We start from the raw sequence: 22644 nt of genomic DNA on the forward strand, positions 1-22644 counted from the left end.
CTTCCACATCTGATTCAGTCTCCCCATTCTCCTTGTTCCCTCTATTTTTGACACATATATCCTCTTTGTCAACTGTTCCTCATTCATTCTCTCCTTATATCCAAACCACTTCAGTGCATCGTTCAGCTGTCTCATCCACACTTTTTTTTTTTATTATCACGCCTCTCTCTTACCTATTTCATTACTTACACTGTCAAACCACCTCACACCACATATTGTCCTCAAACATTTCATATCCAGCACAACCCTTTCTCCACACAGCCATTTTTGTAGCCCATGCCTTGCATCCATGTGATTTGTTGGGACTACTCCCTTCAAATATACCCATTTTTGCCCTTCCAGATTATGATCTCTCTTTCCACACTTCTTCATCACTCCCAAAATTGATGCCCTTTCCCCATCCTATGACTCACTTTCACTTCCATGGTTCCAGTCATTCCCATATCCACTCTCAGTTATATAAAACATATCACATAGGTTGCTTAACCTTCCCCTCTCTTTTGAAAACTCTGTCTTAAGTAATGGACTATTAGCCTCCTTTGGGTGATATCCTTGTTCCAAACAAACATGAGGTGGCCACCCTGTACGGAGACAGCCAACAGGATAGTGCCATCATCACGAGGTGGTGGCTTCTGATTGCAGGGGAGTGTGTCTAAACTGAGCTATAGCTGGTACCACCATGGTGATTAGCGAAGGACAAGAGGCAATAATCTCCCCAGAAAGCAGAGGGGAATAGAGGCTTCTAACCTACAAAGATGATAGAGATTCTTTCTCAGATCATGAGACACTGCACTTGAGAGAACACGCATTCATCGTCAGAACTCACTTTCCTTTATTCCTTTCTTGCTACTGTCTCCCTGTTGCTTTGAATTCTGGTATCCCCATAGTCTTTGAGTCTGATCTCAGCTAGAGTTTCCTTAACCCTTTATGTGTGCATTTGATTACTCTGACCTCCTTTGTGCACAGAATACAGTGAAAGTACTTCAGTAGATCTTTTTTATAAGTACACAAAAGATATATAGACCATCATTTATCTTATGAATGAAGACAACAATGAAATAGAGTGAATTGGAACAATGCAGTATACAGAGGTTGACATGCTGTCAGTGAACTGAACCAAGGCATATGATGTGGCTGGGGTACTCCATGGAAAAGTCTGTGGGGCTTGGCTGTGGATAGGGAGCTGTGATTTTGGTGCTGTGCACCTGAAAGCTTGAGAGTGGATGTGAGCCTATGTGGCTCCTCTTTATTTTTTATTCCTGGTGCTACCTCACAAAAGCAAGAAGCAACAATCAAAAATGAAAAAAATCCTAGTTTAGGAAAAACACATTGCTATCTGTCTAAATCTGTTGCTGTTGCCTGAACTCCTTGGGAATTCCCATCAAGGGGGGTTGGTCATGGCAAAAGTCTCCAATTATCCTTGGTCTTACCATATTTACCAAGTTAACTGATCTAGAGCATGCTCAAAGATTTGTAATTCTTTGATTTACATGATCAGGAGTACATGTAGAAAAGGAAGAAAAAAAGAATCAAAACCAGTATTTTTTCTTGTGAATGAAGAGTTAAAGATTCCAAGCAAAGGAAAAACTTTGTTTACTAGATTCTCAGTCCTTAGTATAAGCAGCAGGGGCATAGTGGTTAATCCCAAGAGAAGGTGTGAAACATTCCACCACAGCACTCACACATTACTGAGACCTCCAGGTAGCTCCAGTGACTCATCCTTTCTTTAGTTACTATATATCACCAACCGACAGAGCCTACATTATATACAAAATTCAGTGTACGGTTGGAAATTGCATGTGTAAATTAACACCAGTGGAACCCTGTTACTTGGGGCATTAGTTAATGGCCGTGGCACTAAAAGGGTTGAGCATCTTTACTCTGGCTGACTTCACATCGATCACTAGTTTGATTTTCGGAAGAGATCCATATATCCAAACCCATCTTCTTGAAGAGACTTTTGTTAATTTTAAGTCATAGCTTGCACAATATGAAAATTTGTGATAGAGTCTGACTTTGGACTTCAGTGACCAAGTTCCCTTCTTTTTGTTTTCTTGCTTTACTGGGTTCTCTGGATTTCAGTTTCCTCTTCATTAGCCCATTCCTTTAATTTTGCTGAGTCAGACTCTCCTATTCCTCTCACTGGTAATGTCTGTAAGGGGTTCTTTTCTATCTCCTACCTTTTTCCTTCTTTTTATTGAATATCCCAGTTTACTCCCATGTTGATCTTTCATTTCTACATTCTTCCTCAGTGATGGCAGAAGCCCCCCACTTTGAAAAGCAGGGGGCTCAGCTCCATTTTGTTTAGACTTACTTGTATAGAACTGCAGTATATAGTATGTTGAGAAAGCTTTTGCTCCACTGAGTCCCCCCATTTTTTACAAGCTGCCACTGCCCCTGTTCCTTATTCTGAAACTCTTCATAAGTTTAACATATCTTCTGATGGCTCTATGGTACCACTTGCTCTAGTAAACATATTTAGTATCACTGTAACATTTAATTTGTCTTAGGAACCTTACATTACCCAGTTGGCAAAGTCTGCATCTAAAAAGACTGGGAGTCATCTCCAAATACCACAGACTTGTGTCTTCAAAGCTGTTGATTCGCTTCTACACAGACCTATTTTGTTCATGTACATGTACATCATACTGCTTTCTCATCTGGGAAGACCCTAGCTCTATATATTGCCATAGCTTAACAGAGTTACTTAAGTAGTTCATCATATAAGTTTTCCCAGTTTGACTTCCCTAAACCATCATGTTGGTTCTCTCCTCGTTCGATAGTATTTTGGTTTCTACTAGTTGCTTGCATGTAGGTAGTTGTTGATAGGCAGCCAACAGCCAGAAAGGTGTATTGCTGTAACTACCCACCTGGAAGGTTAGTGATGGCTGCATAGTGAGCCAGCACTTCAGTGGTTGTCTGGCTGCACTGCTCTGACCCACATAGCTGTCTTTTCTTTCTGCCTCACCCACATGTGGACTACTGGCATTCTGTCTACAAACATACAGTTTCATCTGTCTTACATAATACAGCAACCCTTAACTCACACAGCTCATTCTTTGTAACTCAGGATTTTCCTGCAGTGAGCACATTGTAGTAGCCCTGCCTTTTGACAAAATGGTACAAGCAATAGGTAGAATTAGTGGGTAGAAACATTTAGGTAGGGGCACTATGTAGAAACATGGGTAGAAGTACGAGGTAGGAACGTTGAACAGGAGCCTTAGGTAGAAGTAGTCAGTAGGAACATGAGGAAGGAGCCTCTGCAAATGTTGCACTAGAGTTGCCCTCTGCCAGTGGCCTGTTAAGGATGAGGCACTGAAGGTTAAAAAGAGGCACTGGAGTTCAGAAGTTATGGAAACTATTGCTGTAGCCACCCCTTTGAGGAGCTGCAATTGGGAGCAGGTGTCAGATATATAGATAGATAGATAGCTTGCATGCCTCAGCCATTAACTAGGCCATGTCGTACTTAGCAGACTGTTGATTTGCATAATAATTTGAGTATCCCTTGGAAACTTAAGGGCGGATGATTGTAATATCTGTTTACCTTCCTCCACTGCTGATATAAATTCCCACGTACAAGAATGTACATATGTGTGCACATAGACCTTGAATTTTATAGAATTACCTCATGAATGTGTTTGGACTCTGGAGGTGCCCTTATTTTTTTGTAGACAGATCTATGCCTAACTGAACCAAGAATTGATTAAAGAAACTTTTCTAATAGAGCTCTATTTTTAAGATCCATGACCTTGTATTGCTTCATTGGAGCAGTCTTTTGGTTGTAATTAGATGATTGCGTAAAAGTTGTTGTATTACATTTATCTCTTCATTACTTATCAACCTTTTTAGAAAACAAATTGGAAGAGACTTTTTTTTATCTTCCTACAGGCAATGTGGTAGATGTGAATACAGGTAAATGGGTAGGGGAGTTGAGTGGTGTTGGAGCTGGACTAGATAGCTTCTATGAGTATCTTCTGAAGGCATACATCCTCTTTGGCCATCCTGAAGATTACTTCATGTTTAATGAAACATACACTCTCATTAAGCAGTATATGAGAAGAGGGTAAGTTATACTGTTCTATGTATGGAGGAAAAAATCTTGATAACTTTATGATCTCTGCATTAAGAGCAAAAGTTGATAGATTTGAGATCATTTTAAAGGACAGTTTGTACTTTATGATCTCTGCATTAAGAGCAAAAGTTGATAGATTTGAGATGATTTTAAAGAACAGTTTTTACTTTTTCCCTTTCATTAGCCTCTCTATACCCAGTTAAGGCCCAGTATTGATGTGAATTTTTGTCCCTGACTGGAACCTCCATTGAGAAAATATAATAGAGATGGATTCATATATACAATTATACATATCCATGATGATGAGTTGTGGCCGTGGATGAAAGGCTTTGGTTTTGGTACATCATACATGACAGCTAGTGACTTAATGTGTTCTTTATTTTTTATTTATCTGCGTTTTTGAATAATACATCATTAAGGCAGGAAAGTATGCAAAAATGATCTCTGGATGGTCCTTTATCATATTTTTGTATCTCTTGCTTATTCACCTTCAGGTATAGCTGTCACCAGGCTAAATAGTCTCTGATTGGCTAGAATTTCTAAATCTTGTCTAAAACCACAGAGAAGATTGAACCAAAACTTTATTGAGATGATTGGTGAATAGTGGTGGATAGCCCTTGATCAAGTTTACCAGTAGGGCAGATACCTTTTATAGTTTTAATTTCTCAGGGCAAAACATTATAATTGAACATTTCAAAAGGTTTACTGAAAGTCATGCTCATTTTGTATGAAGAGTAGGCATTATTTTTGGTAGATGAGTGATGAGGGCCCCTCATATTAATGCTTCAGTGAGGCAGTGTAATAATTTTCATGCACCCTGGAGGTAAAGCTGTAGAATATTAACAAGTATATATCTTACCTCGCAAATGCGGGAGACAGCGACAAAGCAAAATAAATATAAAAATAAATATCTTAAGTCTTTTCATGATTAATTAGAGCATATTTTCTGATTTCAGTGAGATGCATCTTACCTGCTAAACCATTGTTTATGAGTGCTGCATGCTCTTTAATCCCACAACTCAGGTTCCTTCACCAACCCTATGGATTTCAGTTTTTCACATTGTTTGAGAAGGCACTTCATACATTTTCAGAGATATATTTAACAGTGAAAAAAATTCCCCTCAGAAAAATGTATCAACTGCTACTTTCACTCCAGTGGCATGTATAAGTGTTATATTCATTTCTACCTATGCATAAAAATGCAAGATTAAGGCATGAGTTATGAGTGTTTTACCACTGCACATGTTTTATCATTTATTTTATGTCCACTGAAAAATTTATTACTGATAATTGATGTTTAATTTCATGGGATAAATCTTGTTATAATGAATATGATTCATATATTATTTTTCCTAACTACAAAATTATACAAATTTGTGAAATTACTAGCAGTACCAGTTAGATGCAGTGTTTTCAAGGTCAGGCATGTCTGTCACTAATTGTGCTAGAAATGTCTTCTATTGACTCATCTCAGTCAATTCTCAGTGCTGGAAGAGTCAGTGGCCATAAAACCATTGTCCACATAATCTGAGAACAGATCATCATCTGCCTGGCCCATTAATTCTAGCTAAAATTTAGTCATTCAGATCCTCCCTAGAACTTTCATAAGAATGTGCTGTTATTCTGGCTCGAGGATAATTGACAGTAGGATGAAATTATTGTACAGTGCCACAGCACCCATCTAGGCCTACCCACATGTGGACTGCAGATATTCTGTTCACAAACATATTATTTCTCATTGTCACAAATAACACTTGACAACACTTAACTCACACAACTCATTCTTCATAACTCTAGATTTTCCTGCAGTGAAAGCTTTGTCCTAGCCCAGCTTTTTGGCAAAATGGTAGGAGCAATAGATAGAGGTAGCAGGTTGGAACTTCAGGCATGAGTATTAGGTGTAAGTGGTTGGTAGGAGCATTAGCTGGGAGCATTAGGTTGAAGTAATACATGTTAACATCCCATTATCCCTGGGGATAGGGGAAAAAGAATACTTTCCAAGCATTCCCGCATGTCGTAGAAGGAAATTAAAGGGGACGGGAGTGGGGGCTAGAAATCCTCCCCTCCTTGTATTTTAACTTTCTAAAAGGTGAAACAGGAGAAGGAGTCTTGCAGGGAGTGCATATCCTCCTCGAAGGCTCAGATTAGGGTGTTTAAGTGTGTGTGTAGATGTAACCAAGATGTGGAAAATGGACAGATAGGTAGCATGTTTGAGGAAAGGAACCTGGATGTTTTGGCTCTGAGTGAAATGAAGCTCAAGTGTAAAGGGGAAGAGTAGTTTGGGAATGTCTTAGGAGTGAAGTCAGGGGTTGGTGAGAGGACAAGAGCAAAGGAAGGAGTAGCACTACTCCTGAAGCAGGAGTTGTGGGAGTATGTGATAGAGTGTAAGAAAATAAACTCTACATTGATATGGGTAAAACTGAAAGTGGAGGGAGAAAGATGGGTGATCATTGGTGCCTATGCACCTGGGCATGAGAAGAAAGATCATGAGAGGCAGGTGTTTTGGGAGCAGCTGAGTGAGTGTGTTAGCAGCTTTAATGCACAAGATCGGGTTATAGTGAAAGATGATTTGAATGCAAAGGTGAGTAATGTGGCAGTTGAGGGTATGATTGGTGTACATGGGGTGTTCAGTGTTGTAAATGGAAATGTTGAAGAGCTTGTAGATTTGTGTGCTGAAAAAGGACTGGTGATTGGGGGAATACCTGGTTTGAAAAGAGAAATATACATAAGTATACGTATGTAATAGGACAGATGGCCAGAGAGTGTTATTGGATTACGTGTTGATTGATAGGCACGTGAAAGAGAGACTTTTTGATGTTTTTGTGCTGAGAGGGGCAACTGGAGGGATGTCTGATCATTATCTTGTGGAGGTGAAGATGAAGATTTGTAGAGGTTTTCAGAAGATAAGAGAGAATGTTGGGGTGAAGAGAGTGGTCAGAGTAAATGAGCTTGGAAGGGAGACTTGTGTGAGGAAGTACCTGGAGAGATTGAATGCAGAATGGAATAAGGTGAGAGCAAATGATGTAAGGGGAGTGGGGGAGGAATGGGATGTATTTAGGGAAGCAGTGATGGCTTGCACAACAGATGCTCGTGGCATGAGAAAGGTGGGGGTGGGCAGATTAGAAAGGGTAGTGAGTGGTGGGATGAAGAAGTAAGATTATTAGTCTGAGTTTAGAAACTGAGAGACCATTCCTTTACATTCCACTGACTCCAGTCGTACTGGACTCATTTTGAAATGTAACATAATTCTCTGACATACCCGTAAGTTCCCAAACATAAGCTGATGGGATTCATAATGTCCTCAGAAACTAATTCTGATACACTGAATTCCATTAGAACAGGGTTTTACTGTACTGCTGCTAGTGATAAAATCTGTAGCACTGAATTTTTTCTTAAGATCTACTCACTTTTTCATCAAAATTAATTCTAGTCATTACTTTTTACACTTTTTTGTAGACGACCCAACTGTAATTCTGGTACTGGTGATCATCCTTTATATGTTAATGTTGACATGAAGAGTGGTGGGACACATACGACTTGGATAGATTCTCTTCAAGCAGCCTTTGCAGGAGTTCAGGTATGTTCAGATATTGATGTAGGGATTTCACTGTTACAGTTTGCTGTAGTTGTGATTTGGTGTTCAGTGTCAAAACTAGATTGATTAAATTGAATAACTTTATTTTCATTAGTGAATGATTTTTGTTTTAAGATGGTTACAAATAGATCAGGAAATATTAATGTCCAGTTATAAGAGTGATTTTGTAAATCATTTACAAAACCTTAATTGGCTCATACCAGGATTTATTAAAAATCATAGTAGGAATTTTTTTATTTTACTTCAGACCTTGAAAACAACAATGTATTAATTCAGTACGTAATATACCAATAATAATTTGAGTTTAGAAGACTTTACCACCACTGTAGTGTAGTAGAAGAAAACTGCAATGAAATATGTACTGTGAACTATTTTCATGTCTTGTTCACATCATCTGTTTATACCAGGGCCTTATCTAAGAACCATATTTTATGAGCACAATAATTACGTTGATATCCTTCAATAATGTTAGAAAGTATCAGCTTCGAACTGTTTTAATGATTTATACTGAATAATCTAATGACTATGCTTAATTAACAAAACAAAACATTTCATGTGTGGCAGGGTGGCAAAGGAAATGGATGAAGGCAGCAAGTATGAATATTTTTTATTTTTTATTATATTTAGACACTGTCTCCTGCGTAAGCGAGGTAGCGCAAGGAAACAAAAGAAATAATGGCCCAACCCACCCAAATATACATGTATATACTTAAACACCCACACACACACATATACATACCTATACATTTCAAGGCAAAGGGGATAAGAGTGAGTGCTCAAATTACAGAGGTATAAGTTTGTTGAGTATTCCTGGTAAATTATATGGGAGGGTATTGATTGAGAGGGTGAAGGCATGTACAGAGCATCAGATTGGGGAAGAGCAGTGTGGTTTCAGAAGTGGTAGAGGATGTGTGGATCAGGTGTTTGCTTTGAAGAATGTATGTGAGAAATACTTAGAAAAGCAAATGGATTTGTATGAAGCATTTATGGATCTGGAGAAGGCATAGGATAGAGTTGATAGAGATGCTCTGTGGAAGGTATTAAGAATATATGGTGTGGGAGGCAAGTTGTTAGAAGCAGTGAAAAGTTTTTATCAAGGATGTAAGGCATGTGTACGTGTAGGAAGAGAGGAAAGTGATTGGTTCTCAGTGAATGTAGGTTTGCAGCAGGGGTGTGTGATATCTCCATGGTTGTTTAATTTGTTTATGGATGGGGTTGTTAGGGAGGTGAATGCAAGAGTTTTGGAAAGAGGGGCTAGTATGAAGTCTGTTGGGGATGAGAGAGCTTGGGAAGTGAGTCAGTTGTTGTTCGCTGATGATACAGCGCTGGTGGCTGATTCATGTGAGAAACTGCAGAAGCTGGTGACTGAGTTTGGTAAAGTGTGTGAAAGAAGAAAGTTAAGAGTAAATGTGAATAAGAGCAAGGTTATTAGGTACAGTAGGGTTGAGGGTCAAGTCAATTGGGAGGTAAGTTTGAATGGAGAAAAACTGGAGGAAGTAAAGTGTTTTAGATATCTGGGAGTGGATCTGGCAGCGGATGGAACCATGGAAGCGGAAGTGGATCATAGGGTGGGGGAGGGGGCAAAAATTCTGGGAGCCTTGAAGAATGTGTGGAAGTCGAGAACATTATCTCGGAAAGCAAAAATGGGTATGTTTGAAGGAATAGTGGTTCCAACAATGTTGTATGGTTGCGAGGCGTGGGCTATGGATAGAGTTGTGCGCAGGAGGATGGATGTGCTGGAAATGAGATGTTTGAGGACAATGTGTGGTGTGAGGTGGTTTGATCGAGTAAGTAACGTAAGGGTTAGAGAGATGTGTGGAAATAAAAAGAGCATGGTTGAGAGAGCAGAAGAGGGTGTTTTGAAATGGTTTGGGCACATGGAGAGAATGAGTGAGGAAAGATTGACCAAGAGGATATATGTGTCGGAGGTGGAGGGAACGAGGAGAAGTGGGAGACCAAATTGGAGGTGGAAAGATGCAGTGAAAAAGATTTTGTGTGATCAGGGCCTGAACATGCAGGAGGGTGAAAGGAGGGCAAGGAATAGAGTGAATTGGATCGATGTGGTATACCGGGGTTGACATGCTGTCAGTGGGTTGAATCAGGGCATGTGAAGCGTCTGGGGTAAACCATGGAAAGCTGTGTAGGTATGTATATTTGCGTGTGTGGACGTATGTATATACATGTGTATGGGGGTGGGTTGGGCCATTTCTTTCGTCTGTTTCCTTGCGCTACCTGGCAAAAGCGGGAGACAGCGACAAAAAAAAAAAAAAATTTCAACGTATACATACGTACATGTACATACACATACATGGAAATGGTGAAGAGCTTATAGATTTATGTGCTGAAAAAGGACTGGTAATTGGGAATACCTGGTTTAAAAAGAGAGATATACATAAGTATACGCATGTAAGTAGGAGAGATGGCCAACGAGTGTAATTGGATTATGTGTTGATTGATAGGTGTGCAAAAGAGAGACTTTTGGATGTTAATGTGCTGAGAGGTGCAACTGGAGGGATGTCTGATCATTATCTTGTAGAGGCAAAGGTGAAGATTTGTAGAGGTTTTCAGAAAAGAAGAGAGAATGTTGGGTGAAGAGAGTGGTGAGAGTAAGTGAGCTTGGGAAGGAGACTTGTGTGAGGAAGTACCAGGAGAGACTGAGTACAGATTGGAAAAAGGTGAGAACAAAGGAGGTGAGGGGAGTGGGGGAGGAATGGGATGTATTTAGGGAAGCAGTGATGGCTTGTGCAAAAGATGCTTGTGGCATGAGAAGCATGAGAGGTGGGCAGATTACAAAGGGTAGTGAGTCGTGGGATGAAGAAGTAAGATTATTAGTGAAAGAGAAGAGAGAGGCATTTGGACAATTTTTGTAGGGAAATAATGCAAATGACTGGGAGATGTATAAAAGAAAGAGGCAGGAGGTCAAGAGAAAGGTGCATGAGGCGAAAAAGAGGGCAAAGGATAGTTGGGGTGAGAGTATCATTAAATTTTAGGGAGAATAAAAAGATGTTTTGGAAGGAGGTAAATAAAGTGTGTAAGACAAGGGAACAAATGGGAACATCATTGAAGGGGGCTAATGGGGAGGTGATAACAAGTAGTGGTGATGTGAGAAGGAGATGGAGTGAGTATTTTGAAGGTTTGGTGAATGTGTTTGATGATAGAGTGGCAGATATAGAGTGTTTTGGTCGAGGTGGTGTGCAAAGTGAGAGGGTTAGGGAGAATGATTTGTAAAACAGAGAAGAGGTAGTAAAAGCTTTGCGGAAGATGAAAGGCGGCAAGGCAGCAGGGTTGGATGGTATTGCTGTCGAATTTATCAAAAAAGGGGGTGACTGTATTGTTGACTGGTTTGTAAGGTTTGGTAAAGTGTGTGGAAGAAGAAAGTTGAGAGTAAATGTGAATAAGAGCAAGGTTATTAGGTACAGTAGGGGTGAGGGTCAAGTCAATTGGGAGGTGAGTTTGAATGGAGAAAAACTGGAGGAAGTGAAGTGTTTTAGATATCTGGGAGTGGATCTGTCAGCGGATGGAACCATGGAAGCGGAAGTGGATCATAGAGTGGGGGAGGGGGCGAAAATTTTGGGAGCCTTGAAAAATGTGTGGAAGTCGAGAACATTATCTCGGAAAGCAAAAATGGGTATGTTTGAGGGAATAGTGGTTCCAACAATGCTGTATGGTTGCGAGGCGTGGGCTATGGATAGAGATGTGCGCAGGAGGATGGATGTGCTGGAAATGAGATGTTTGAGGACAATGTGTGGTGTGAGGTGGTTTGATCGAGTAAGTAACGTAAGGGTAAGAGAGATGTGTGGAAATAAAAAGAGCGTGGTCGAGAGAGCAGAAGAGGGTGTTTTGAAATGGTTTGGGCACATGGAGAGAATGAGTGAGGAGAGATTGACCAAGAGGATATATGTGTCGGAGGTGGAGGGAACGAGGAGAAGAGGGAGACCAAATTGGAGGTGGAAAGATGGAGTGAAAAAGATTTTGTGTGATCGGGGCCTGAACATGCAGGAGGGTGAAAGGAGGGCAAGAAATAGAGTGAATTGGAGTCATGTGGTATACAGGGGTTGACGTGCTGTCAGTGGATTGAAGCAAGGCATGTGAAGCGTCTGGGGTAAACCATGGAAAGCTGTGTAGGTATGTATATTTGCGTGTCTGGACGTGTGTATGTACATGTGTATGGGGGGGGGGTTGGGCCATTTCTTTCGTCTGTTTCCTTGCGCTACCTCGCAAACGCGGGAGACAGCGACAAAGTATAAAAAAAAAAAAAAAAAAAAAAATGATTCATGGTGAGGTGCCTGAGGACTGGCAGAATGCTTGCATATTGCCATTATACAAAGGCAAAGGGGATAAGAGTGAGTGCTCAAATTACGGAAGTATAAGTTTGTTGAGTATTCCTGGGAAATTATATGGGAGGGTATTGATTGAGAGGGTGAAGGCATGTACAGAGCATCAGATTGGGGAAGAGCAGTGTGGTTTCAAAAGTGGTAGAGGATGTGTGGATCAGGTGTTTGCTTTGAAGAAAGTATGTGAGAAATACTCAGAAAAGCAAATGGATTTATATGTAGCATTTATGGATCTGTAGAAGGTATATGATAGAGTTAATAGAGATGCTTTGTGGAAGGTATTAAGAATATATGGTGTGGGAGGTAAGTTATTAGAAGCAGTGAAAAAGTTTGATCAAGGATGTAAGGCATGTGTACGTGTAGGAAGAGAGGAAAGTGATTGGTTCTCAGTGAATGATGGTTTGTGGCAGGGGGTGTGTGATGTCTCCATGGTTGTTTAATTTGTTTATGGATGGGGTTGTTAGGGAGGTGAATGCAAGAATTTTGGAGAGAGGGGCAAGTATGCAGTCTGTTGTGGATGAGAGAGCTTGGGAAGTGAGTCAGTTGTTGTTCGCTGATGATAAAGCACTGGTGGCTGATTCAAGTGAGAAACTGCAGAAGCTGGTGGCTGAGTTTGTTAAAGTGTGTGAAAGAAGAAAGCTGAGAGTAAATGTGAAAGAGTAAGGTTATTGAAGGACAAGTTAATTGGGAGGTAAATTTGAATGGAGAAAAACTGGAGGAAGTGAAGTGTTTTTTTGATATCTGGGAGTGGATTTGGCAGCGGATGGAACCTTGGAAGCGGAAGTGAATCATAGGGTGGGGGAGGGGGCGAAAGTTCTGGGAGCGTTGAAAAATGTGTGGAAGTCAAGAACATTATCCTGGAAAGCAAAAATGGGTATGTTTGAAGGAATAGTGGTTCCAACAATGTTATATGGTTGCGAGGCGTGGACTATAGATAGAGTTGTGCAGAGGAGGGTGGATGTGCTGGAAATGAGATGTTTGAGGACAGTATGTGGTGTGAGGTGGTTTGATCGAGTAAGTAATGAAAGGGTAAGAAAGATGTGTGGTAATAAAAAGAGTGTAGTTGAGAGAGCAGAAGTGGGTGTTTTGAAATGGTTTGGTCACATGGAGAGAATGAGTGAGAAAAGATTGACCAAAAGGATATATGTGTCAGAGTTGGAGGGAACGAGGAGAAGTGGGAGACCAAATTGGAGGTGGAAAGATGGAGTGAAAAAGATTTTGAGTGATCAGGGCCTGAACATGCAGGAGGGTGGAAGGCATGCAAGGAATAGAGTGAATTGGAACGATGTGGTATACTGGGGTCGACATGCTGTCAATGGATTGAACCAGGGCATGTGAAGCGTCTGGGGTAAAGCATGGAAAGTTCTGTGGGGCCTGGATGTGGAAAGGGAGCTTTTGTTTCGATGCATTATACATGACAGCTAGAGAGTGAGTGTGAACGAATGGGGCCTTTGTTGTCTATTCCTATCGCTACCTCGCGCACATGTGGGGGAAGGGGGTTGTCATTTCATGTGTGGCAGGGTGGCGATGGGAATGAATAAGGGCAGACAGTATGAATTATGTATATGTGTATATATGTATATGTCGTATGTGCATATACATGCACACATTGAGATGTATAGGTATGTATATGTGCGTGTGTGGACGTGTATGTATATACATGTGTATGTGGGTGGGTTGGGCCATTTCTTTTGTCTCTTTCCTTGCACTACCTCGTTAATGCAGGAGACAGCGACAAAGTATAATGAATAAATAAAAAATGAATATTCACTGATATGCTTGTAAAAGAGAAACTTTTGGATGTAAGTTTGCTAAGAGGGGCAGCTGAAGGGATGTCTGATCACAACCTTGTGAAGGCAAGGATGAAGATTTGCATAGATCATAAACAATTAAGTGATATCGATGAGAAGAGAGTGGTGTGAGTAAATGAACTTGGAGAATAGACTTGTTTGAAGAAACACCAAGAGAGATTGAGTGTAGAATGTCACAAGATAAGAGTAAATGAAACTAGGGGAGTGGGTATGGAATAAGAGGTATTTAAGGAAGCAGTGCTCACATATATAAGATGTGCATTTGGAATGGGAAAAGTGGGATATAGGCGGATTAGAAAGGGTAGTAAATGGTTGGTTGAGCAAGTAAATTTCATTGTAAAAGAGGAAAGAGAGGTATTTGGGCAGTACTTGCAAGGAAGAGGTGCAAATGATTGGGATATGTATAAGAGAATGAGACAGAAGGACAAGAGAAAAGTGCTGAGGTTGAAAAAGAGGGCAAGTGAGAGCTAGGGTGAATGAGTGTCAGTTAACTTTAGGTTGAATGAGATGTTTTGAAGAAGATGAATAATGTGCAAGAGACAAGAACAAATGAAAACATCAATGAAGGAGACAAAAGAGGAAGCGATAACAGATGGTAATGATGCGAGGAGATGGTGTGAATATTTCGAAGGAGTATTAAATGTGTTTGATGATAGAGTGGCAGATGTAGGATGTTTGGGTCAGGGTTGTATGCGAAGTGGTGTCTTGGAGCGTAGTTTGGTGAAGAGAGAATAGGTGATGAAAGCCTTTTTTAAAATGAAATGTGGCAAGGCAGTCGGAGTAAAGGATATTGCAGTTGACTCGATTAAGAATGAGGATGACCTTGTTGATTGTCTTGTAAGGATTTTCACTGTATGTGTGGATTATGGTGAGGTGCTTGAGGATTGGCAGAATGCATTTATAGTGCCATTGTGTAAAGGTAAGGGGGATAAAGGTGAGTTTTCCAACTACAGAGGTATAAGTCTGTTGAGTATGCATGGTAAGTTGTGTGGGAGGGTATTGATTGCGAGGATGAATGCATGTACAGAGCATCAGACTGGGGAGGAGTAGTAGCATTTCAGAAATTGCTGAGGTTGAGTGGATTTGTGTGAGAAATACTTAGAAAAGCAGCTGGATTTGTATGTGGTATTTATGGATCTGGAGAAAGCATATGATAGGGTAGATTGAAGGTCTTAAGAATATACAGTGTGGTAAGAAAGCTACTAGAAGCATAGAAGTTTTCATCAAGGGTGTAAGGCTATACAAGTAGAAATAGAGTTGAGCGAATGGTTTCAAGTGAAGGTAGGTCTGTGGCAAGGGTGTGTGTTGTCATCATTGTGGTTCAGTTTGTTTATGGATAGGATAGTGAGGGAGGTAAATGTGAGACCCTTGGAGAGAGGGGTGAGTATGTAATCTGTAAGGAATGAGAGGGTCTGACAAGTGAGCCACTTCTTGTTTGCTGATGCTACTGCAGTGGTAGCATATTCAGGTGAGAAACTGCAGAAGTTGGTGACTAAGTTTGGTGAGTGTGTGAAAGGAGAAAGCTGAGAGTGAATGTGAATAAAAGTAAGGCAATTAGGTTTAGCAGAGTTGAGGTACAGCTTAGATGGGATGTGAGTTTGAATGGTGAAAATTGGAGGAAGTGAAATGCTTAGGATACCTAGGAGTGGACATGGCAGTGAATGGGACCATGGAATCAGAAATGAGTCTTAAGGTGGGTAAGAGAGTGAAGGTTCTGGGAGCACAGAAGAATATGTGAAGAGAACATTATCTGGGAGGGCAAGAATGGGTATGTTTTGAAGGAATAGTAGTCCCAACAGTATTATGTGGATGCGAGACATGGTGGGTAGATCTGTTGGAAATGAAATGTTTAAGGACAATATGTGGTATTAGGTGGTTTGATGAAGTAATGAAAGGATAAGAGAATTGTCATAATGATAAGAGTGTGTTTGAGAGGGCAAAAGAGGATGTGCTAATGTGGCCTGGACATATGGAGTGAATATACTAAGAAATCTTGGCAAAGAGGACATATGTGTCAGAAGTGTAGGAAACAAAAAGAATGGGGAGACCAAAATGGAGATGGAAGGATGGAGTAAAAAAGATTTTGAGTGATTGGGGCCTGAACATGCAGGTGGGTGAAAGGCTTACACAGGATACAGTGAATTGGATGATGTGGTATGCTGGGGTTGACATGTAGTCAGTGGACTTAACCAGGGCACATGAAGAATCCAGGGTAAACCATGGAAAGGTTCGTGGAGCCTGGTTGAGGATAGGGAGCTTTGGTTTTGGTGCCTTGCACATGACAGACAATGGATGTGAGTGAATGTGACTTTTCTTCATCAGTTCTTGGCGTTACCTTGCTAACGTGTAATAATGGCAGCCATGTATGAAAAAAATATGAATGATTTTTTTCATATATATTTGCCTTTTTCTGCTTTAGCGAGGTAGCATCAAGAACAGAGAGCTGAGCCTTTGTGGGAAAATCCTCACTTAGCCCCCTTTTCTGTTCCTTTTTTTTTTGAAAAGTAAGAACTGGAGGGGAGGATTTCCAGCCCCTGCTCCCACCCCTTTTAGTCACCTTTTATGACATGCAGGGAATACATGGGAGGTATTCTTTCTCCCATATCCCCATGGATATGAATATTATTGGATCAATAATTTATTATTTCTATTAATATTTACCATAGTACTCTTGTCAGAAAGGGTTCTGTTGTTAACTAGAACCCCTTTTCCTGAGCCTTCTTCTGCTCTAATGCTATACTACAGTCATTAACAAACCATATGACTTCTTTGAGGTTAGTATTTCTCTGACGATGATACAGCCTCACAAAAGTGGTTTTGCATAGTGGGACTGCAGACCTTCCCATCTCTTCAAGACCTTTGCATTCACCTCTCTCATCACCCCATCCGTAAACAAATCAAATAGCCATTGTGACATCACACCTCTGTCACAGATCCACCTTCACTGGAAACACACCCTCCTCTCTTCCTACTCGCACACATGCCTTACTTTCTATATTCTGTACATTTTTTCTTTTCTGTATTATACTAATTTCAGGAAATGTGGTTATTATTCCTTGTTTTTCAACAATTTCCATGAAATGAACAAAAGTGTTTTGCAGTTATTTTCATGCATTTCATGTCATTTTTTATGCAATTAATCATTTTGGAGGCTTGAGATAGATATGCATTCTTCGAGTGCAAAACTTAGGTGACTCAGTCATCATGACCAAGAATCTTATCCTATGAATATAACATGCACAAAGATTTGTAATCTATTTGCAACAGAGGATTTTTGCTGATGAAACTGACTCTGGCTTTGAAGAAGTATTTACTGTTGACATTTCTAGCACCACTTATGTTGGTTATCCGCTTATTTGGCCTTTGAGTGGATCTAGTTTTTGAGGTCAGTTATGTTTGTCATTTTTATGAAAGATTTTTAGAGTTGCCACCACTACTTTCTGGCTTTTAGTGGACCTAGAAGAAAGAATGCTTTGAAATGTCCCAAAAGAAGTCATTTCAGGAGTGGTGGGAGTTGCATATACACCAGCCAAGTTAAGAGTGTGGACATTGCATGGTACTAACGTTGCATATTCATTCTACTGGAAAATTTTTGTTTCAGCATCTCTGTATCTGCCAGTCATTTTTGCCCCATCATCATAACCTTTCCCCCTTACACTTTATATATCAATCCCATCATCTACTAATTTATGATTAAGTAGAATCAATAAAACTCCTTTACAAACTACTTTTCCATCATTCATCTATACATATCAAATCAGCTGGTACATTTATTCATGATGAGATGAAGCAGGTGTTTTATATTTGTTCATGATGAGATGAAGAAGATGTTCAGAACCTGATCCTAGTGTTGTACAATAGGTACATGCCATAATGAATGACCTAGAAGGTGTTACCATACTCTGCATGCTTTGTTTACACCACAAATTGAAAGTCACCTTTGGTGAGGTTGTATCATCAGAGTATAGCACACTGAAGAAGTCATAACAAAGGAACCCATCTCTTCTGTTCTGATTGTAACACAACCTTGAAGCTGCAGGAGACCCTGAAGATGGGGTCCTAGGGTTTTATGATAATAATCATACTGTTATCACACTAATGATACAGTAATAGTAATGATGATTATGATGATATTAGTAATACTAATGACTTCCGAAAACACAGTGTTGATTTCATTATGCATACATAATAAGTTTCAATTCCTCTTACAACATATGTGCATCCTTTGCAAATAATTAGTTGAATGAATGATATAAAACAAATCTTATAAGAAATAGATATGGTCTGGGTGTTGTATATCAGTACTGTAACATTTCATTAAAAGGAAAACACAGCTATTGAAAGAATTACATAATTGGCCAAGTTTAAAAAAGTTAAAAAAACAGTGGTGTGCTATATGAACCCAGTTATTATATTGTATCAAAGCTTGCAGACTTAACCCTTTAAACAGGCATTTGAAATTCCTGGACTTTCAGAAAATGGATGCTTTTCAGGTAAACGGAGTAGAATATTTTTTGTTATGAAATGAAAGAACATCACATAAGAATAGGAAAGCAGCAGAGAAACAAGTGAAATAGGCCTCATTTTCTTCCACAGAAACAAAAGGGAATGTAAAGCTTTTGGTATGGGGTTTACTGTTGAGATAGTTCTAAGGGCTTCGCAGCCATGTATCAACACATCTCAACTTATGGGGTGGCATGATCACACTACTGCTGACAATTTGAAAGTGTCAGCAGTGAACAAATAGATTATCTATCACGTAGATTTTTAGACTCCTTAATGATATTGAGTAGATACTGATCATTGTTATTTTACTACAATGTTTATCATAAAATCCTTCCCACACCATGGCACAAGGGTGACTGCAGAACTCATATGATTGTTGTATAAGGAAGTACTAAGTATCTCTTGTCACTGCCATACATCAACTGAAATTCAATTGTTGACTCAAAAACATGATTGATATATCTTCATGAGGCCCCCTTTACCAGAAAGGCAACATTTATATACCAGGTATCTGGTTAAAGGGTTCATAAGAATGAACAGTAAGCATTCAGAGACCATATTTAGCTCTTCCCTAACAGAAATCCCAAAACCCTCAGGGAAAAGCAAAAATCAGAAATATTACCAAATGTCTTTGTTGTATCATTTCTGTCAATGTCTTCTTTGCCAGTGATAGAAAACAACTGTTGATAAAACTTACTTTGTGTTGGTGTAAGTTGAGCATGGAGAATGCATCTATGAAAAATCTTACCTACCTTACCAGTTTATTTTTCCATGTAGACTACTGTATACACTCTTCTTGTGAGCAGGGTGATCATATTGGAGCTAGTTTGTATTTCATGAAATGAATGAGAAGCAGTCATGCATTGTTCTTTGCCATAATTTAGTCTTTCCTGTTGAATTCCTGTCAGCTCTGTACTGTATGGTGGTTTATGAATTGGAAATATAGAAGAAACTTGGTGACTAAGAAATTCCAAGGTTACTTGACTTTCAGCAGAAAAAATCCAAGATCCAACAATATAGGCTGAAATCCCATTATTTTGGGGAAATGTCAAGAAGTGACACATTGGCAGGAATAGTTCCCCTTGTTGCCATATGAGGGTTTCTCTCTAATACTCTTTGGTATACTTACCCCAAGGGATCTTGATAGCAAACATGTTTTTGGGTGGGGGAGACATTTGGTAAAATGGATTTACCCATTGTCCTTGATTATTTTGGTGTGTTTATGTACTTCACCCAGTGCAAATTAAAGGAATTTTGCAACAGATGTAAAATGAAAAAATATAAAAATATTTAAGTTCAAATTGATACTAAACATTTTATGCTCTTGTCTGTTTTAGTATAGGGCTTATTCCTTTGTTGCCCCACCCTACTTACGGCTTTGGGCCAGCACAGTGTGACTGAACATCTGATTCCTGAACATCGACTAGAGTACCTTTTTGGGGAGAGTTCATTTGTGCAGCTCAGTGCATTGTCATGGCAAGACTGCAGATCAAAAGATGTTTTGAGTCAGCCAGCCTTTCCATCCATTTCAGGATCATCAGAGGGCTTTTCTCTGAGAACTTCTTGAGAACCTAGGCTGTGACACAGATATAAGGTTTTGCCAGAGGTCTATTACACCAGGGCTTTGAGTTGTGATGCTTCGACTTGCAACATTTCGGTCTTACGACACTTTAGAATTAAGGTATGTTGATTTGAACTGCGACACTGCTTCAGTTTACGACAATGAAAAAATTAAGAATGTTTTATATACTTTTAGTGTCTAAAAGAATACATTCTTCTGATAAAGTGTATCACCACTATTTGAGTTATTTGTGTTCTTATGCATATTGTAAATCTGTAATTTGAATTGTATCCCACCTACCAGCAAAATACATTTGTTTGTATTCTTTGCTACCTCATTGCTTACTGCATCCAAAGTAAGTGTAGGTATTCAAGTATGTCTGGAAGGAATGTTAAAGATACTCATAGGGGTGCAGGACTTACAGCTATCATTGTTAATATTGAATTAGAGTTGCTTATAGGTATAGCCAAGTCTGTCTCACTATGTTAGCTTTATATTGTGATATATTGAATACCTATGGCCTATTTTATATGATAAAGAAAGTTAAGGTATTAAAACTCTTTGTGTACTTATAATGCATATTTTAATGATGTAATGGCAAAATACTACCACTTCTTTTACTGCCACCATTTCAGATCATATCCCATCCACTAGCATACAAGCTATTTGTGAAGGAATGCTTATTCATGTCAGTGTTAGTCTGTTTTCCATGTGAAAATTAATTGAATGTACTAAAAATTTTGGAGAAAGGAGGCAAGGGCATCAAGAGCCAGCAGCCACCTTGGCAGACAACTTCCTGCATTTTCGAAAGGGGTGTGGCAATGTTCTTTGGAACACTTCCTTGCCTTTTAAGTTTTTAAGATCTTAATTTCTTTAGGACTGCATTGAGCTCAGAAACATGTAGGGCATGAGGTAATGATGAGATTTGTTTTTAACATTATTTGAGAAAAAGAAAGAGTAGCTTAGGCCTGGGGCCCCAGGACCCTAGGTCCCGGGACAGTAACCCCATTTGCCCACCTTCTCATTGGGCCTAGAAGGAGGCTACACACCTTAGAAAATATTGTGTGGATGAGATTGGCTTATTTTGGAAAGAATGCAAATCAGATCATTTATGAGGAAAGAAGAGAAGCCCTTTAGCCAATATCATCACATCTGGAAAGTTTTTTTAAGAGATCTTTCATCATTTTAGCAAGCAACGATAGTCATTGATTCAAGAGTAAGGTAAGAACCTGCTGAAGAGAACTGTGCAAAAGGATTTTAAGTAGGAATTCAATTTACTGTTTTATTTAACGAGCTCATGCTTCAGTTTTGCCATGGACCCCTGGCAGAGATTTCATCACTGGCTAGCATTGTTTGTTCATTATTTAGCTGTTTGAGCTCCAAAACCTTTTTTTATTGTTTTTGTGACTACATAGTAAATGTAGATGTGGAAGGCATGCATGGAATAGAGCGAAATGGAACGATGTGGTATACTAAGGTCAGTGGACTGAACCAAGGCATGTGAAATGTCCAAGGTAAAACAGAAAAATTTGTGGGGTCTCTTGGGAGCTTTGGTTTCAGAGCATTACACATGACAGCTAAAGAATGAGTTTGAGTGGATGTGGTCTTTCTTCATCTGTTTCCAGGAGCTACCTCAGTGACACAGGGGGCTGCAATTGGGTGTGGGTAAGAGAAGAGAATGAATGTTATTTTTTTTCTTGCATGCATTTTTGCTGATCCTTGTGGAACAATGGGACATCAGGAATGGATGAAGGCAAGTATGATTTTTTTATGTTGAAGGCTCTAGTCACGGACAAAAGGCCACATCAAGGACAGGCCTTCATTGAAATATACAGAGAATTATGAAACAGAAAAAGGAAAGACAAGGGAAAGTATTTACGAATTTTTGAGAAAGCAAAAACCTGCCTTTTGAAATGTTTTAGGTTATAATTACTAGGAAAGACATGAGATTGTAGAGAGTTCCAAAGCTTCAACATGTAGGGAAAGAAGCAGGTATCAAAACAGTCCACCCTTGAGTTGACAGTGGCCACACTATAATCGTGTGATGCAGCAGCTTGCCAAGTATTGCATGGTCTAGCTTGTGGTTGGGGGCACACAAACAGCCAGCTTTCAGGAGCAAAAACCAAAGGAATTCCTATAGAAGAAGGAAAGTGAACCAATATTACAGTGTAGGGCAAGAGGGTCAAATTTGGAAGTTAGCCTGTCAAGTAAGGATACAGAGCTAGGACCACCCCAAATGTGCTAGCAGTACTCCATACAAGGACAAATCAATCCCTTGTATAAATGTAGCAGCTGTTTAGAAGAGAAGCTTCAACATCTAAACAAGAAATCCAGTTTCTTAGAGGCAGACTTAGCTATTCCCATAATGTGAGGTTTCCAAGAAAAACTGGATGTTACAGTAATACCAAGTATGTTCATTGAGTCAAGAGGTGGAATTACAGAATCGTCAAAGGAGAGACTAGAGTTGTAAGGAGTTTTCGATAGAGATGGGTAGAAATTGGGTCTTGGGGGCCTTAAACTAAACAAGATTATCTTGTTCAAGTGTGAGTTTATTGGGTAAGTTGTGTCAGGACAAGATGCAGATCGAGTGAGATAAGGGGTAGCAAAATTGAAGGATGTGGATGAAGTAGTGTAGGGTCATCAGCAAATGAGTGCATTGGATTATATATGGAGCTGAGGAAATAGTTGAAAAAAGGAGAAATAGTGTAGGGGACAGAACCTTGAGGGACACTGCTATTGATGGAGAAAAATGGGAAGAGTGATTC

General features: G+C 39.6%; 1 protein-coding gene across 2 annotated transcripts in view; it reads left to right on the forward strand.

The window, feature by feature from the left end:
- Window positions 1–22644, forward strand: part of LOC139756779 (ER degradation-enhancing alpha-mannosidase-like protein 1) — a 59396-nt gene that overhangs the window by 13284 nt on the left and 23468 nt on the right. For both annotated transcript variants that reach the window (XM_071676560.1, XM_071676561.1), the window contains 2 exons: window positions 3889–4063; window positions 7529–7649. In XM_071676560.1, the coding sequence (XP_071532661.1) occupies window positions 3889–4063; window positions 7529–7649 (296 nt within the window). The remainder of the gene's footprint in view (window positions 1–3888; window positions 4064–7528; window positions 7650–22644) is intronic.

Source organism: Panulirus ornatus, chromosome 23, assembly GCF_036320965.1.
Source record: "Panulirus ornatus isolate Po-2019 chromosome 23, ASM3632096v1, whole genome shotgun sequence".
In the NCBI taxonomy this organism is placed as follows: Eukaryota; Metazoa; Arthropoda; class Malacostraca; order Decapoda; family Palinuridae; genus Panulirus; species Panulirus ornatus.